General features: G+C 41.1%; 1 protein-coding gene across 5 annotated transcripts in view; it reads left to right on the top strand.

Moving 5' to 3' along the window:
* cadm1b (cell adhesion molecule 1b) overlaps nt 1-18,785 on the top strand; it is a 165,155-nt gene that overhangs the window by 92,397 nt on the left and 53,973 nt on the right. For 4 of the 5 annotated variants that reach the window (XR_014888190.1, XM_085243726.1, XM_085243723.1 and 1 more), the window contains exon 2: nt 14,962-14,982. The exons of the other annotated variant lie outside the window; for it this stretch is intronic. Coding sequence is in view for 3 of the 4 variants with exons in the window: in XM_085243726.1 (XP_085099852.1) it covers nt 14,962-14,982 (21 nt within the window). In the remaining variant the exon portion in view is untranslated. The remainder of the gene's footprint in view (nt 1-14,961; nt 14,983-18,785) is intronic. 5 annotated transcript variants of the gene reach the window in all.

The raw sequence follows: 18,785 nt of genomic DNA, 5'->3' as shown, positions 1-18,785 counted from the left end.
TGTGGGCAATAGACCCCTGAGGGTAGTACCCCATAAAGGCAGTAATAGTGCTAAGCATGCAGATAGAGGCCTGATTTAGACTGAAAGGCATCTCTAATCTTATGAGTGTCAGCGGTGTTGTGTCATAGATTAGCCAAATGGTTGTCTTTATTTCTTCAGTGATCATCGTGTCTTCCACGTTCGACGCATCTTCTGGCAAGGACTACTGTGCAACATCTCACATTTTATTGCTATTATTATCAGCAGCAGCAGCGATATCCACTGGATTGCTGATATTATATGTTATAAACCTTTTTGTGACAGAACTATGATATTGGTGTTATTGTTATGAACTGTGGAAGGATGCATAATAAGCACCGATCGCTAAAACAAGCAAGACAGCAAGAAATATTCAGTATGTTTCACAGAGCCACTCTGTGCTTTAAAGAAAGAAAAACAAACATGAAACCTAGAATTAAAAGCAAGAACAAATTACAAGAAAAAAGCTGAAATAAGACCAAGATTTTTTTTTTAGAAACAATTTTTAAAAAGATAATTTTTTAGAAACAATTTTAAAAAAGACTCTTTTTTTTTTTAAAGTGGAAAAATACATTATAAAGCCTGGCATTTCAATAGTTTTCAATTACTGATGAAATTTATTTAAATAATTAAAATTGTTTAAAAAAAACTGGAAAGTGTTTGCAGCATCTCTGTGATCAAATTAAATGAAACCTAAAATTTTAACAATGTAAGCTATTTCCAGTTTACCTGCTAGTCTCTGCATTGTGTGAACCACTTAACCATTTTGATGTAACCTTCAGGTATATTTGTATGAAACTCACATATTTTACAGGCATATTTTGCCAACATTAGTTTGTTACATCATTTTGATGCACATACTGGTGGATTAACCATTAGAAAAACATTACAAGTACTGTCAATTTTGTACAACTGTGGCACCCACCCTACATTTGGTGGCTGAGCACTGTGTAGAATTATATACTTCTAGTTTTGTTTCTAGTTAGGAGCCTTTTTTGTTTAATCCACTGCATTTGTTAAGTAGCTGCAGTTAAAGTTCCTCACCATGCTAAAAGAAAAAATATTAAAATGTTAGTTATAAATGTTTATATTTGCCCTGGTGATTCTTACTCGAGTTTCCATTGCACAAGCTACAACTACAAGATTGACATATTTCACCTTCAAGTTCTTTTGGCAAACATCTTTTTTTTTTTTTTAGCACATCCAGTAAATACGAAGCAACATTAGCATTTTTTGTGTTGTGTTTTTTAGGTGACCTGATGAATATTCAGTCTGGCTTTACTGTAGCTCTGTACTTGTCTCCACAAACTCCTTAGGGAAATATCAGCTCGTTTGCTGCTCCATACTGTGTTCACCCGTTTCTAACTTTGTCTGCCACTTGTTTGTTACCGGGCAGGTCATGTACAATATGGTTTTACAGCTTTTTTCTTTTCTTTTCTGTAACTGAAAACTGAAAACAGCTGCCTGCTGCAGCTGAATATGAAACTGCCAGAGCAGCAGCAGTGAAGTGAAACAGTAGAGTTGGGCAGCAAGTTGTAAGCAATGAACTGAAAGGCAATATAAAGCTCCGTAAAGCTGAGTGCTGCTGCAGCGTCTGCCGCTAATTCTCTGTCTGTTCCCTACAAGGAACCAGTTTCTTGCCATTATAAGAATATTGATTACAGCTGCTTTAAGCAACAATCTAAATGCATGCTCGTACCCCGCTGCGCACCACATGATCAACTGCATCATTTATTTAATTTATCAGTAAAAAATTAAAGTTACAAGCAGTTGAACTGGTGGTAGATATACTCCTATTAGCTAGGATGTTTTTAAAATAAATTTATATCATTATAAGAACAAGTATGGTTCTGTAATGAATTCAATTCATTTCAAAAGTGATCAATACATTGAAGTCGTGTCTGGTGTATACATATTTTTAAAAAATCCAAATAAGCTAGGACATTACAAGCTTTGGTCTTCTTCATCTGAGGTGATTAGTGTGTTTGCCGGCTTTAAGGTGCAGACACTGTGTTATATGGCTGTGCAGATGCAATAAGCTCCTGTGAATTTGTGAGTCTGCTGGAGTCTGGTTTGTTTGGCGCGCACTTGGTTGTGAGGAGTCTTTGATGTTGTGCTGAAAGATCTGACGCTCTGATCTGAAGCTTGACAGAGATGGCATTACGTGAGACTGCGTCAGAAAATTTAGCATGTACAATGAAATGTTTCTGCTCGCGTCCACACAACATCATAGCCGCATGTTCCTCCACTGTCCTGCGTGTCCTGCTCTCAGAACAGACTCATTCCCATTAGAATAAGCTTCAAACATTCCCTTTAAATTGACAGTACAATTCATACTAATGCTGTTGGCGCTGTGGCCGCGCAGTGTATTCCCAAAGTAGTTACAGAGGTGTCTGAGCTGTTTCTGAGAAAGATGTGGAAAAGCCATTACAACTTAAAGTGTGTAAATTGCCGCAACCAAATGTGACCACCGCAAGTCATGTGGGTGGTACGCTAACAACGGAGTCAAGCTTGCCCGAAACACAAAGACAGACAAACATGGCTGTGCATATAAATGTGTGTATGCTGCTGCATTATAGTGTTCATTTGTTTATGCTGGGTGCCAGTGGGGGCAAGCAAAGATTAAAGTGGTAACTTTAACCTACAGAAGACGGAGTCAGTGTTGACAAAAAAAATTGAGAGAACAGGAGCAAAAGGGAATGCGGCGAAAAAGCAGCAAGGCAGCAGAGGGTACGAGGGTTTAGAAACTCTTTGATTGATCATAAAGGTGCTGATATTCCCCTAACAAGCCAAGCAAACCGAGTCTCTGAAGAATTTCTTTTCAAAACGATGACCAACAGTTGTTAACCCACAGATACACAAACGATTCACATACCGTACAGACAGCTTCAGACAGCTTCACTTTGGGAACTGGTTAGAAAAGTTTATTTCCCTCGAAGCCAGCAGGTCTCTGCACAGTACGGAGCCCGTTTTATTGCTGACAGCTTCACAGCAGTCTAGCTTTAAAGGGTCAGTTTAGCAGGTTATTTGTGTTTTCACACAATTACAGTAGACGTTATTGGTATTTTATTTTACAGAGAAAATAAAAAAAATAATAACACCTGTCGGCGGCAGTTTTGCCGTAAGTTTCTAAAACAAGAAACATTTTAACGTCGACTTTTCCAGCCCACTGCCTCTGGTAATTGCATTAATATTGGGTTCATCAAGTTGCACGTCTCACAAATTATCTTTAATACCAGCATTCTGCATGATTGCAGAAAGGCAGGTGTCCTTCATCTAGCAAGGCGGATTGGAAGGGCTTAGAAGGTGGATTAAAGGTTCGATTGATGCGGGAGACGAGAGTTTGCATCTGATCAGGGATATTATTTTTTTTATCACAGTCTTTTGTAGTTTCCTGTTCTAAAGCACGCATCAGTTTTCCTTGCTATAGCTGAGATATTTAGTCAAAGTTTTTTTTTATTAGAACGTCAAAAGTTAAAACAAAAGAACTAGATCTAAAAATAAAAATAAACCCTGGAATATTAGACCCTGACAACAAGTAAATGAAACTGACAAATGTTTTTTTCTGGTTTGTTTGAACCATCTTTTTAAGGTTGCTTTCCCTTTGGAAAGAGAAAAAAGAATTAATTGACATCGTTATCATATAAGCTGTGGGTGCAAGAAAATAACTCCTTTTTACGTGAGGGCACACAGAAGCCGCGGAAGATGACCACATTTGTTGATTGCAATCATGCTTGGAGCCACTGGGCTCAACCTCACAGCGCAGTCTATATGTAGTCGCTGTGTCTTTTTATTTGTAGAAATTTTCTCAGCAGGTTGTATGAGACAGTACGTAGCTGTAGAAGAAGGAAGTCAAACAAATGAACCTGTGCGAGTTTGTTTGCTTCTGACTCACTCCTAGATATGTTCTCCCTTTGATCACATGGATTTCAGCTTGTTTCCCTCCCACATCCAACAAACATACAATCACAGGGATCGGAGACCAAATTGCCTGTTGGTATGAATGCGAATGTGGACCCAAGCGAGCCTCACAGTCACTGAGGCTAATTGGAATCCAAATTTAGAAAAATAACCTGCGTTTTACCCACAGTACTCGTAGTCATGGTTATACCTCCATGGGGAAAAGTTTGAATGTAGACACCATCCAGACTCATAGCGGTGCTCCTTTTTCTTTCTTTCTTTTTGCCTGATGTGTGTTAAGTTTGTGTGAGTGCCCCTGGCCTGTCATTGCGGCACATCAGCAGTAGTAACAGGTGGTCCCCGTGGAGGGCAGACTGACAGGTAGATAATGATCAAAGAGGCCGTTTCCTGTGTTTCATGTCGGACTCAGAGAGAGACACATCTGTACTGCCAGTGCCTCTGCTTTTCTAATGGGCTCGGGTTGCAGAAAGCTCATCTCACACACATGTGCATGACTGCATGTACGAGCACAAACTTTAGTCATTTTGAGACCCCTCGCATTAACAGCTACTAACACATTTCTCAGATCTCCCCCGTGCCACACTCCCTCCCTTTTAATAAATCGCTGAACTCTTGCCGCCTGCACGCTGACTCTCCGTCATCTCAAACTGTCACCTGAACTGTATCACACATCCATAAAATATTAACCTCAAGGGAAAACACAGGCAAAAAAAACCCCACCTTGTCATTCTCCCCACCTCCCCCCTCCTCCGCAAGTAAGCAGTACTATCTCTCAGACTCAGGTGCCCGGCCACTCACGGATATCTTACCCTCAATCTTGTGTCCACAGTCGCCACTGGCTGCGTGGACGAGTTTGTACTCTCCTCTGCTCTGTTCAGCCTGCCAGTTTCTGTTTAATCAATTCAGATTGTATTTGAAGGAGGCCAAATCTCATCTCAGGTTCGGATGTTGTTGGAAATGAAGTGCATCCTGGACGATGGGTGTAAAAACAGCTTCACTTTATCTGGTAGATTAAAACTTCAGGGTCACGGTAATCTGTCTTAATGAAACTGTCAAGTAATCCGAGAATCTGTAAACTCCACGTGTCACGTCGGCGTCCTGGGCACCCTTTCGTGCGTACGTGTATATTTTAGCTGACTGAATTTAAACGTGATTTTTAAATTGCTGATTGGCAGACCAGAGGGTTATGTGATTGCTTTGAGAGGTAGATTAACTAGCAATTAACCAATGTTAAGGTAATTGCGTAGCCAATCAAATAAAACTCAAAGCAGGTACGGGGGAAGCATGAGGCGCTGATTTAATCATCTATAAGCACTACTTCTCTATGCGCTCTTAGGTTTGATCTGTTGGCACTCTTAATATTCGAGGATTTATTTTGAAATTTCATTTCTGCAAGCAGTTTTATTTATTTGCAGCATTCACACCTTTGTACCAGCGGCCTCAGCAGTGGTCTATCAGGATCCAGCAAGCCTTTCACTGATGCGGATGTCATTTTAAATCAGCTTTTACAAATGATGATTCACTCAAACCTCAGCTTGAACCTTTCCCTCGCACAAAATGGTACAAAAGATCTTTTCATGGATCTCAGATTGCATGCTTCTCTGGAACCAAAATTCTCTTAAACCTTATCAAACGCTATATCAAACATACATTTAAAAAGTAGGTCGCGCAGTTGTCGCACACGTGCTCTATTTTATTCTGTTATTAGGAATCATATAAACCAATTTAAGCCCTGTTGACCCAGTTTTCTTTAAAATATCCCTTAAATAGTTGCAAGGTCACAGATTGTCTGATAGGATTACACATAATATGTGATGCATAGAAGCATGTTCCAACAGTTTCTTAGAGTTGTAATATATTTACAGTGTGTTAATTCTTTTTAGGACTGCAGAAATTAAGTTTGAGGTTTAATAAATGACTTATTGCATAAATGCAAGATGGAAATTGAAAGAGCAACTCTTTTTTTGCCTGTTTCACTTGTGCTGACTGTATATTATTGTAGGGTTTTATAATATAAAGCACCTCAAGGTGACTTATTGTGATTTGGCACTATATAAAAAAATGAATATATGCTAAGCTGTATTATCTGTTGGAAACACATTGTTAACGTAGCTCTAAACTGTCAAATTCTGGGCTTCTTCTAGATTCAGTTCACACATTTCCCTGAAATTCAGTCTGACATATAGTCTTTAGTCAGGCAGAAAAATTGGAATCCCCATTAAGAGTGTTTTGCTGTACAGGACAAGTTTTAATTCACTCTCCCAACAGTGGGATAGTGGGATTTAATAGGTTAGGTAGTTCAAACATCAAACATGATTTGATCATTGGCCAGCCACGGATCTGGTTGATCTCCTTCCGTTACAGTGGATATTTTCCAGAGTTAAAAATTGTATACACAAAACCCAAGTTCCCAAGATGTACTGGAGCGCGTTCAAAACAAATTATTTGTGGTTTATATTTGATCTTAGTTCTCTCCCTTTCTTCAAAATGATTTATTATCATCGCTGATGTAGCTGCATAATGCATCTGACAGATTGTGCAATAATACAGTACCATACAAGTTCATTATAGCTCGTGCGCCGTGAAATGCATCTTGTGTAAGTCTCGGTCACGTTTGTGTCGGGCTTAATAAAGTTTGGAAGCGTTTCACATGATGCAATGGATGTGTAATGACCTAGAGTGCAATGCACATGGAGGAAAAAAAGGGTAATGTTGAAAACCTCAAAAGTTAAGTTTGAGATTATGAAGCAGTTTTTGCAGACAGATAAAAAGAGGGCATCACGGAAGAATGGAAACTGAGGTTTTTATTCCATTAACCGTAGCACGATGCTAACTCACGAAGCACATCTGAAGCTGTGTTTACATTTACCTAAAGCTGCATTCAGTCGCAGGCTGTCTGCCTCTTCTAAAAAGGGCTTGTCAACAAACACCAGTGAACTCGAGGCTGACCCTTTTTTGCACAACCCAAAGCTGGCAGCTGATCCCTCTGAAAACCGACTGAATCTCTGAAAGGGGAGCAAGAGATGCATAGCTGGCAAGCATGGAAAGCTTCAAATGATTGATAGCCATTTGTTTTGCCTGCTTAATACAACATAAACTCTCCAGCGATTCATCACTGGAGTGAGGGGTTTTTCACGGTGCCTCTGCAAAGCCCACTAAAAATAATTCATTTTCTGCGTGCTACGAGCCAGGCGCTAATGTTAAATATTCATGCGGGTCCAGTCTAAGTGATGTGGCCATTGGCACACAGTTAGAGCACACTCTGTGGAAGGGAGGAAATGTCAAGCTGTGAATAAATGAAAGCAGTGAAGCCGTATATTACCCTGCCATTGTGAATTTACTATAGTTGCCATTTTGTCCAGCCACTTCAAATGGATCTCTTTTATAATCAATACACTCAGTAAAACATCGAACATATTGCCACGTTGGCAAAAATCTCGGCTCGCTGTGTTTGCCCATCCTTTATTCAGTGTTTGTATTTGTTTCCTAATTTGTGCCTCATGAATGTTAACCGAGGGCTTTGTGCTGTTCCTCTTGTAGCAGTGTTCAGTACCGGCAACTAAGCCGACTCTCCTCAAGGATGTCGATGCACTTTGAGCCCATCTTGTCACATTAATCAATATAGCTTGTGCCTATGCAGCTGTTGTGTATCGACTGCCACATCAGTCAGCTGCATTCGTTTTTGAGATGTTTTCACTGCAAGCTGATATGAGAAGATGTTGTCATGGTTGCACAGAAATTGTTTTGAAACGCTATAGGTCATCTTCTGCCATGATATCAGTAAGCACAGTGGAGGGAAAGGGCAAAATATAATAGAACTTACTGGGTTGAATATCCATTTAGAGAAACTCAAATAGAGAGCATAATGTCCGCTGTGCATCATTTGGATGGAATAGGAAATGCTAAATGGCCTCATATTGACAGACACACTCTCCCTGTATTCATTTTTATCACGTGCACACACATTCGCACGTGCGCGCGCCACTCACATCCACGCACACGTTTCTTTTCTGCACTCTCTGACTAATGAGGCCTGGGGCTGGAGATGGTTCCATCAAGGAACTTCCCCCTCTCTTTCTCCTCTCTCTCTCTCGTTCTCAAACACGCACCTGATTGATAGCAGTGATTTGACTGAGAAAAGGGAAATGGGAAATTGAAAAATGGTGGGAGAAGATTGGAAACAACGTGCTGATTATAAACTCTGTGAGGAAACAAAAGGCTTTCCCTCTGCCTTTTCTCTTAGCTCTGAGGTAGCAGGTGTGTGTCTGACAGGTGCCTGATTGAGGCGCACAAAAGACATTACAACTGCAAACAAATGGACGTATTTAGCGTCCCCGGATGCAGTTAACGTTTTGGGCTGATAGAAGTGATTATGAGTATATGAGCACACGCAGCCGGGGAATGGGCCCAGGTGTTTGGGTGAGTGGAGCAAGAAGGCAGCCATGTTATTGTTGTGATGATAATAATCCATCTATACAATTAATGGTATGCCATCACCAAGGTCATCAGCCTTTGGAGATGTATTTAATATGTCTCACATTGTAATAATAGAGCCTTTCTGCGCTGGCGACACATACACAGGAGGTGTAAGACCGCACAGATTTATCATCATGAGAAAAAAAGAAAAGAAGCGTGAGTGAAAAAGTGAGAACAACAGACGCTGTGTTCCAAATTCGCTGATTTACAAAATAACCTCAGTTACCTCGATGCCATCGCCATTTATTCTGGTCTTTTTATGTTTATGCTCTTTTGTTTCATGATCAAAAAACCCCCAAAACCACAAAAAAACCCAGCACTTTCACAACAGTGGCATAAATTAGCCACTGCCTCCTTTTGGAAAGCCTTTGTGTATTCCATAAATAAGGGAGCATCTTGGCTGAAGCCCCGGTGGTTTAATATTCTCTGAGAGCTTCCAGACAGTGAGTGGTGGTGCAGCAGCTGTCTCTTGACCCTGCCGGACCCCCACTTACCCCTCTGACCAGCTCCTTTCCACTGGGCAGGCTGTGGCGATGACAAGCCTGTCAGAAGCTTCTCCTAATGTCCTAATTACCCCTCACACACACATACACGCAGGCGTGCTTGCACAGATGTACACACATTCCTAGTGAGTAAGCAAATATGCTGGCAGACAAGCTAAAAAGGACGCACTCACGTTCTCACCGTTTCCTGCTTGAGTATTGCTCATGTGAATTTTCCTTGCAAGAGACCGCACATTAGGTGAGGCATTACAGTGTAACCAGAATAGCAGTGGTTCTTCCCCATAAACAGTTCTTGGAATCTTGATCTGAAACATTTCTTGTTTCTTTTTTTTTTATCTGGGCACAATCAGAGCGTCGGTTTCTCTACTGTGATAACAAACGTGGCACTCCTGCTGCAACTTTCTTTTAAAAACTGACACCAGGCTGAAAAGAGGTTTCAAAGTGCCTGCTGCCTCTGAGCAGAAAAAAAAGACACCAAAAAGTTGCAGCATCACCCGAAATAGACAACGTGAATGAGATGTGATGTGTCACTTTGCCAGAGGTTAAGCTTTGCTTCGGCTTAGAACACGAGTCTCTTCTCTGGTGCATGGTTTTGGGTGCAGAGCGTAGTGCTGCTGCCGCTGCTGCACTTAAGTCTGTGCTCAGTCAACTAGTCTTGTTAACATAACAGAGTGGATCATTGTGCCTGGTAGGAAAAAAAAGGAAATCATTGTACCTCCCAGCAAAAGCAGTTGCTAAGTGATTCATAGACCCGGATAGTTACTGCATTTGTCACAATCCGCATGACTTAATCGTGTGCTGCTATACCGTTCTCCCTTCCTCATATTGTGCTGATTTGCAATATATCTTTTGAAAAAGTGTTGTTTTGTAATTCTTGTCGGATCACCTTTAGTTTGACAGATCTAAAGCAACCACTGTCTCTTTTATTTTGCTTTTATTTTTGCCACTTTTCTTGGTAACAGGGATTGTGTGGTGCCTATCATGTGAGACCGTGTGGAAGAGCAGCCTGGCATCCACACTCATCAGAAATTTGTTAGCAGCTTTTTTTTAAACACACGCACACACCCCACCCCCTTGTTTTTTGTTTTTTTCTTTATGACACGACTGTAAGACACGAACACTACCGGAGCTGTGCGGAGCTGTCATGAAAGCGGTTGGCTGCTGTTTGCAATTTTTTTTCTCTTTTTTTCTGTCAGCCGCAGAGACATTTTCATGTGTATTGTGAACGACAGCACCCAGTCAGGTACACCGATGATATTATTCACCTTTTATGCTTTCAAAGGCGTTTCTAACACTGACATGTCTTAATTTGAAAATTGCATTCACAAGAACACGCATCTCTGGGAATTTCTGTGCAATTGCAGATGCCCATAGCACTTCACTGAGGGGGGACAGGGCACCGAATTCAATATAGCTACTTTTTTCTTTTTTTATCTGACAGCATTTCTGAAGGATTACCCTTTAATCTCCCAACGCAGAGACTCGCGTCAGCTACATGTGTCTTGCTGGCGCTGCTCACACAATCAAGCAATAGATTGGACCTTTACAAAGCATATCCCATTAACACAGAGCAATTACCCACTTCTGTGGGGATATTTGCAAAATCTCCTTTTTGTTGCGGTTTATCAAGCAGAAACATGCTTTGCATCTCCTGTAAGCCTACCTGATTATAATGTCTCAATTGACTCAGGGGAAATTTAATCTGAATATTCCTGGCCGTGTTTACAGGTGAGCATTTTCTGATATTTCACTGACTGTTTGGGCTGGATTAAGTAGTACCGGAGAGGTGATAATAAAAGAAGTGGGTCAAGTACATAAATGAAATGCAACTTAATTAGTTCTGCCATTTTACAGAGTAGAAAATAGCTCTTTTTTTTTAGTATAACAAGAGCACACAATCTTGAGAGGTCCACTCAGAAGCTTTTTGTAGAGATTTAGGCCATATTATTCAGTCTTAATTGGCGGATGACGTTGGCTCCATTGTCGTAGAGATTAAGCTGCTCGGTAGCTGTTATGATTTCAGCCACGTCAACTTTTAAGTCATCTGCTTGACTAAATGTTATGTAATCCCAACTCAGGTCTGTTTGCTTTTTTAAAAAAAAGGTTTTTAGGAGTCAATTAATGGCTATTTTCATGACACATTAAGCAGTGAGTAAGCCTAATATTATTTCCTTAGGCTCATAGACTTTTTAGTCTTTGTGTTTTGCAACAACCCATAACTCAAAGAAGTATTTCATAATTTGCAAGGTTGATTTATGCCAAAGGGATGACTCACTTTCCACCCCAAATGGGAAAATAAATCCTTTGTTTTGGTAGATAAGAAAGGTCTCCCACCTGAGAGCTGTTGGCACTGAACTTTTGTCTGAGCACCCACAGACTGTAACTACAGATGGGCTTAGCCACTTTTCACAATGTAGCTGCAAACATTTTTATTTATTTATTTATTTTTTATTTTTGAGAAGTGATCATAGTTTGGATGAGAGGGTAAAATGCTGAGACAGCAGCTAATGCTTGTTTAATGAGGTGTATCCATATATACTGCTTGGGTGCATCCCACAGTCAGTATCTGCTAATTTATGCTAAGTAATATACAAATAAAAAGTTAAAGACAAGCAGGAGCGCTTTGTTGGTGCTAACGACACAGCAGGCCATAATAATTGAACTAAAACTCCAACCCCACAGGCATGACAGAGAGGTGGCTCTGTCATGCCAAGCTGCTAATAATGGATAGCATTATAGCTTAATGTAGCTTAAATAGGTGGGCTGTTAAAACAGTTATACACTATTGGAGATAAATTATCTGAATTTCAGGAGCAGGACCGCGCCTCCAAACACGCCCCTTCTGGATCTTATCTATATATGATGACCCAGTTCTACAAGCTGTTCGTTCCCGCTTTCGTGCCCCATCCTCCCTCCCCTTTTTTCAATTCTTTCACTTATTCACTTCTTATTAGTACATGAGGATCTGCCAGGCCTGGCAGCTGCATTGAGAAAATGACAACATGGGCCCAGCTAGTGAATTGTCATGATGTAAAATATTAGCTTTGGGGATTAAAACTGCACTTTTTGTACTGGTTTGAAAGCTGCTATAAAAAAAACCCTGATCACGAGTCTTCGGGGCCTGACTCACCTTTGAACCCTGCATCAAGTGGCCATCAGAGGAACTGCTGCCTTGACATTTGAGTCTTCATTTTTCAGCCCTGGAGTTGCTATATGTATGCACACTATTAGGCCAATAGGCTACCTACAGTACAAACCTGGAATGTCTGCGAATTTGTTTTGCTGTTGATAAATGAATAGATAGGCTTTCAGCTAAAGCATGGAGCGTGCTCAGATGTCATGTCGCCTCCAACCATTTCATCTGCAGTTCACAGAAAAAATAAATGGCATATCTGCGGAAACTGAACAAATTGTTTAATAGGGATTTCAAACTAGTTACAACTGATAAGAAAGACTAGAGTAAAGTGTTAGAGACTGGTTTTTGATCTTATTTGTGAGGAAAGCAGAGTTTCTTTCATCAGTTTGCTTTGTGAAAATTCTGACCTCAAGAGTCGCCTGTGTTTATTGGGTCCACTCTGCAGGAGTCCGCTTCTCCATCCGATTTCCTTGAAGAGAAAAAGTTTGAAGCCCACCTCTGATCCTACTAATTAAATGAAAACACAGTGGGCTACCCACAGTAAGACAGCATTACTCCACACACACATGCACTGTCGCAAAGGTAACCAGTGTGGGTGTCTCTATGGGGAACTACACCAAGCTCCAACATCCCACTCTGTTGTGTCCTCTTATGCAGTGCGATCACACACTAGGTTGACATGCAACACGCTTCAGATCATGAGCATAAATAAGCAAGGGATGTTTTACCTGAAAGGAAGAACATTAATTCAAAGGCATCACTCTAGTACTGAGAAGAAATGTTGCCTCATTAGTGTTACCCCACTGCTTTTACCGAGCAGTAGGAAGAGAGAGAGAGGCTATGTGCCACTCTTGCCACACAGACATCTTGTCTCCGGAGATCTTAGTTTGCCTCAGTGACTAAAAAACAGCGTGCATTATTATGGATTCACTGGGGTGGCAATGGGTTGAACGTAGACCCCTGAATACTGGTGCACTTAGAGCCTCACTTCGTATAGAAAACATACTGCAGTGCAAGAGTCTGCCCTTTCAAATGCTCACAATGAGCCGGTTTCCAGCAGGAAATGTAGCATCAATGTAGGTGGAGAGTGTGAAATGCTCCACTTTTGTGTTTCTGAACATAATGTTGCTCATTGTGCAGAACGGGAAGATGCGATTTGGATGAAAAGGAAAAGAGGTGAGGCGACAAGGACAGACATTATTTGGAGGACGGTTAGCCTGCCTGCTCTCATCCAGTGTGATTGACATATTGGTGCAATGGGTGCACTCGCACGAATGCCATCACATGCATTTCCCCAGAAATCTGTCTATCAGCACTGTCTAAGCAGAGCGACAGCCATGACATCTAATCACAGGCGAGCTGGCACCTCATAACTTCTACCTAATGTGCTGCAGGTACAGAGGAGAGAAGGGGAGCGCTGCACGACAGCACCCCCGCCACCAAAACACTATTTATAGCCCCTTCAGAGGCCACCAGCAGGAAGTGGATCATACTGAAGGGTTAGGGAAGGTGTCACTACACTATATCACAAGTCTCTGTGTTTAGATATAGGTCTCTCTTGACAAGATTAAACACCGAGATGCCCCGCTATCAGGCCGACGCATTTTTCTGGGTTATAGTCCTGACAAAGTATTGCAGCAAAACGAGGGCAGATATGGTACACATACAAGATGATAATGAGTCATTTACATAATGTTGCTACAACATATAATTACCTGGCAATTAAAGCAGCTCAAAAGCCTCATTATGGACTGTCCTGAGGGCTGGTTGGACTGGGATACATGCAGCGTGCTCATTCAAGCTCAAGTCTATCAACGCCTATTATTCGTGAGTTCTTTTTTTTTTTTTTACATCAACTGCCCAGAAGCCTCATTCTGGTGAATTATCACATATAAGCAAGTTTTGGCTGACACGCAGTGTTTTAGATGAAGCAAAGCTTTAAGTTAGTGAGATATCGTTGCGGGCTCCTGGACAACGTTCAAAATTTGTTTCCCATCATGTGTGATTTGTCACTCACATTTTTGTGTCCCGAGGGACTTGCTGACACGTCGAAAATGCACAAAGGAGCCATAACAAGGACATGTGTCATACCTTACACCCTTATTAAGCCAGCAATGACAAGTTAGACAGGCAGTCACTTCACCATACTGTACAGCACGCTTGGCACTGAAGCTCCCATTGCTCACAGCCAGAGTAAAGAAGCACCAAAGTCTGTGTGAAATGTCAATATAATAAAAGATGGTGCGAAATATAAAAATGTAGATGTGCAGCAAGGGGGCAAGAGATTTGTGTGTGTGTGCATGTGTGTGTGTCAGAGTTGTTTATGAATAGCAGACAATGAATGATGGAAGCTCTCCCGAGGGTACAGGCCCTGAGCAATGCTGCAGGGACTTGGGAACGCGCCAGTCTCCCATGCCCTGTGAGATGCCAGTTTGGGTGGGCACCGTTCCGAATGGGTGCTCTCTTCTCCAGGATACACGGCGGGTCCCAGGGGAGCGTCTCCAGGCAGTGGCTGCTCCACAGTGGGGCTGGCTGGAATCTCAATCAGGGACACAAGGGGTAGAAAACAAAGTCCAAATATTCCCTCTGTACCTCTATATTGATGTAACATCGGAAAATAGATGAAGGCAGGAAAATGGCTCATTACGTCGGAATCGCACACACCTGTGTTGTAAAAATGACTCATTATGACGGCTTTTGTATTTGTCTTAATTGGTGGAAAATTACACAAATAGCATATGGAGCTTGAATTTAATGAATTTCAACAAGCCTATTTAAAAATTATGAATATGCTTTTTGTTACCAGTGGAATATAGCTCCCTGCTTACATCCTGTCTGCTCACAACTTGTCTGTTTTTTTTTCTCCTCTTTTCTCTCCTGCTCTCCTTCTCACCTGTGCTGCAACAGGAGCTGCTGAAACCCTGACAGGTAATCTTTCTTTTTGCTACCTGCTGTTCATTTGGAAGTGCTTGCTTCTGTCTGTGTCTGTTGATTGGCTGTCCATTGCGGTTTGTTCATCTGTGCATGTTTACATGAATGGCTGGTTATGTTCATAACGTTTCTTTTCAGGAAGGAGGAGATAGCCGTCGGCTCACAGCTCTGATCCTCTGTTTTTATTTGTAATTCTCAAATCAACATTTCACCACATGTAATGGCTGATTTCGATTTCTTTTCAAGCCACTTGGTTTCCTCTTCAATTTGTCTGTAGTTTTGACACATTCCTGCTCCTAACTATAGAAGTTTTGCTAATCTCCTCCCATTCTGTAGCCTCTCCAAAAGTAGAATCTCAGCAGTAAAAGTGTGAGGAATGAATTTAACAATGTGTTTTTCTCTCTTTCCGAGCTGTAAACAGCAGTATTTTCACATAATTTCCATCCTGTAATAAACTAAATCAGTGCTACTTCCCAGGCTAAGAGCCGTAATTACCTAGTTTGAGGGGTGAGGCTATGAAAAAAAAGACCTGTCACGACAGAATATCCACTAAGGTTATTTTCCCAAGCTGCTCCTTTATCAGAGGATAAGTGTTGCAAGTAAACACTCAAAAAGAGTTAATATGGAATGAAGCATGATATTATCATATTAGTGCCTAAACTTAACCGAATTACTAGTTAACTTATTACTAGTACTAGTACTGGGTTGGCCCAGCTTTTGCCTCCAGAACTGCTTTAATAGCATCGTTTGAACAAGGTGCTGGAACAATTCTCAGAGATTTTGGTGACTATCGTCATCGTCTGTTACACAGTTGTTGCAGATTTGTTGGCTGGACAGCAAAAATAATCAGTTAGGCTGTTCCATTAAAATGGTAATCAATTGATGGTGGACCAAAGTGTACCCAGAAAATATCCCTGACATCATTAAACCAACACCAGCAGCCTGAACTGTTGATCCAAGACATGATGGGCCCATTTCAATTTCTGACCCTACCATCATAATGTCACAGTAAAAACAAAGACTCATCAGACCAAGCAGTGTTCTTTAATTTTGGTGAATGCATACAAACTGATAGGAGTCTGGTCTTCTGCTGCTGCAGCCCATCTCGTTCAAGGTTCAATGTTCAGTCAGTGATCAGTGCTGAGTGTTGTGCATTCAGAGATGCTTCTCTGCATAGACATGTAAACCCTAGAAATCTCTGTGACATTGTGGTTTTTAACCTCCTAAGACCCGAACTCTTTCATGGCATACATTTTTAATTTCTCTTTGGTATTTGGCTTTATAGTGTTTGATAGGACACTATAAAGTTACAATCGAGTAATGATGTGCAAAACTCTTTATTTGGTGTCTGAACACAGCAGCATTTTGCCTGAGTACAAAAACAAAATGAGAAACAACAATTGTGCCCCTTTGAACAATATGGCTCATTTGAAAGCCATTTGAAAGAGCAAAATTTAGTATTGTGGTCTAGACAACCCAAAATGTGATGTGGACGCCGGTCCTAGGAGGTTAAAATACTCAGGCCAGCATATCTGGCACCAACGATTATACCACATTCAAAGTCACTTGAATTGCCTAAATGTATCGAGTTCCTTCCATGTGATTGGATGGTTATGTGGTGTCATTAAAGAGCAGTTGAACAGGTGTACCTAGTGAAGTAGCTTGTGAGTGTAGTATATGGTGTTTAACCTTTCATGGACCAATACAAAAACAAACAGTGAACACAGTGAGCGTGCAGACCTAGTGAGAATCATTCAAAGGGATTTCTCATATCTTTGCAGTTTTATTCACTTAAAACTCATCTCTAAAGAGCTGCTACCGCTGATGAGTGTGATTTATAAACCCGCTGGAGTCTTTCGTTTCTGTGAGAAAAACAACACTGTAATATTTTAGTTGATAAAAGATGCTTTTTCAGGAAGGACATCCTTTTTTCTAGTTGTGTTGCAGCATCATTATACAAACGGGCACCCTTAGCTTCTAAGAGAGCTTATATTTAGTTAGAAAAAAAACGATGGTCAAATTAGGGGGTACGAATTATTTTTTTGAAGCTTTTCCATGCAGGTCTAGGAGAAATGGCACAGCGCTAATTATACCCTGAGACACAGGCCTTCTTTCTTGTGAACATCCTTAAAACAGCATTTCATCATGAGGATCAGGATTTAATGACTGAGAGGGATAAAGTGCAAAAAGGCAGCATCAGAGAAAGAGAGGGAGAAACTTTTATTGTTAATGACTGTCTATAGTCCTGGTTGTTCCTTGAAAGGACATGACTGCAGCAGACAGCGGTGACTCAAGGGAGAGGAATTGGGGGCTGGCTATCCTGCTTTTTGCTGCCCCTTTCATGTCTTTTGATGTGAAAACAAGAGAGAAAAGTTCAAAGAAAGCGCGAGCTCCATTCAAAAGGTGCCTGTCTCCGAACTTCTGATGGAAGAGCCGACCCCCTAATATTTCCTGATTTCGTCAACTTTTGTAAAAATTGGTCAGGTTTGTGCCGTTTTGCATTTTGAGTACGGCTGATGAACCGAGACTCCGCGCCAGACACTTCATGCCAGATTGTACATCCCCTTGGAGAGCACACAGACTTTTGAAGGTCTGTATTTCCCTCTGACTGTTTCATTCAGTATGTTGTGATGCAGGAACAGGAGGGCAGCCATGTGTAGAGATACAGGCACTTTACTCTCCCAGACAGCTGCTGGAATGAGTGTGAATTTATCAGCCAGTCATCTGTGCCATGCCTCTGCCCACTCCCCCCTACATCCCCACCCACCACCCAGAATTAATGACTGCCTTTCCTCATTTGCACCCAATCATGACTAGGATGCCGAGGCAATTGAAAATGTTTACTTCAATTGCGAAAACCCTCCATGTTCCACAAAGTGGCCTGTTTTTACTTTGATGGGATTGCTAATCACAGCGACGATATTTATGTGTGTTTTGAATTGGAGATGAGCCTAGGCTAGGATATTGGAGGGGGACCAACCTTGCTTGGGGCTGCTAAACCTTATGGAGAATTTATCTTTTGCGTTCCCTTTCTCTCAGCCCAACAGATTGGGAGCTGAATAACCTTGCTTTGAGGCTGCTGCTCTATGTTGCTGTTGTGACTGCCAAATATATTACTTTTACAGCAATGAAATAAAATAGACATCAAAACACTACACTTTGCTTTTGCCTAAAAACACTATTATGTAGTGTACAGAGGAGCTGCACTGTATTGTTTTCTTTATACTATACTAGAATGCATCCACATTTTAAATCTTCACGTGAGGTCATTTTTGATTTGATGCTCACCATTATCTTGTTTTATTCTATTATTTTAGATGGTAAACAACTAGTGTAGCTAGAAAGTGCCTCTTTCTTCTTATCACTGATTCAGTCGTTCTCATACACCATATTGCTAATGGGTCAGGAGCAAATTATGTGACACTGGAGACTTTAAAAGCTGTGATTAAAGTCTGATATAGGTTTTTTTGTAGACTAATAACATTCTGTGAAACCCATGAGACCAGAATACTGACTTTAAACTAATGCAGCTCATCAGAACAAACCCTGAATTGCCGTCATATTGAATTTTTCCTTCACCTCACAATGAGCCCTGTTTCCTTGAAATTACTTCCTTATTCAAGTAAACTGCACTCTCAAGGGAGGCATCTCCTGGATTCAAATACGTTTGTAGTCAAGTCAACATATCTTTGCCATTTATGTTTTTGTTTTCTTCCCTTTTTCAGGCAACAAATCACATTAGATGGTTGGAACCAACCCTCAGAAACTGAGGAGAAGCTGACATGAGCTCCAGCTTCTTC

Source organism: Mchenga conophoros, linkage group LG14 (genome assembly GCF_057382185.1).
Source record: "Mchenga conophoros isolate Kocher_MC1m ecotype Shallow Benthic linkage group LG14, M_conophoros_male_GT1.1, whole genome shotgun sequence".
Classification (NCBI taxonomy): domain Eukaryota; kingdom Metazoa; phylum Chordata; class Actinopteri; order Cichliformes; family Cichlidae; genus Mchenga; species Mchenga conophoros.
Note: the sequence above shows the minus strand (reverse complement) of the source record. Positions and strands in the feature narration are given on the sequence as shown.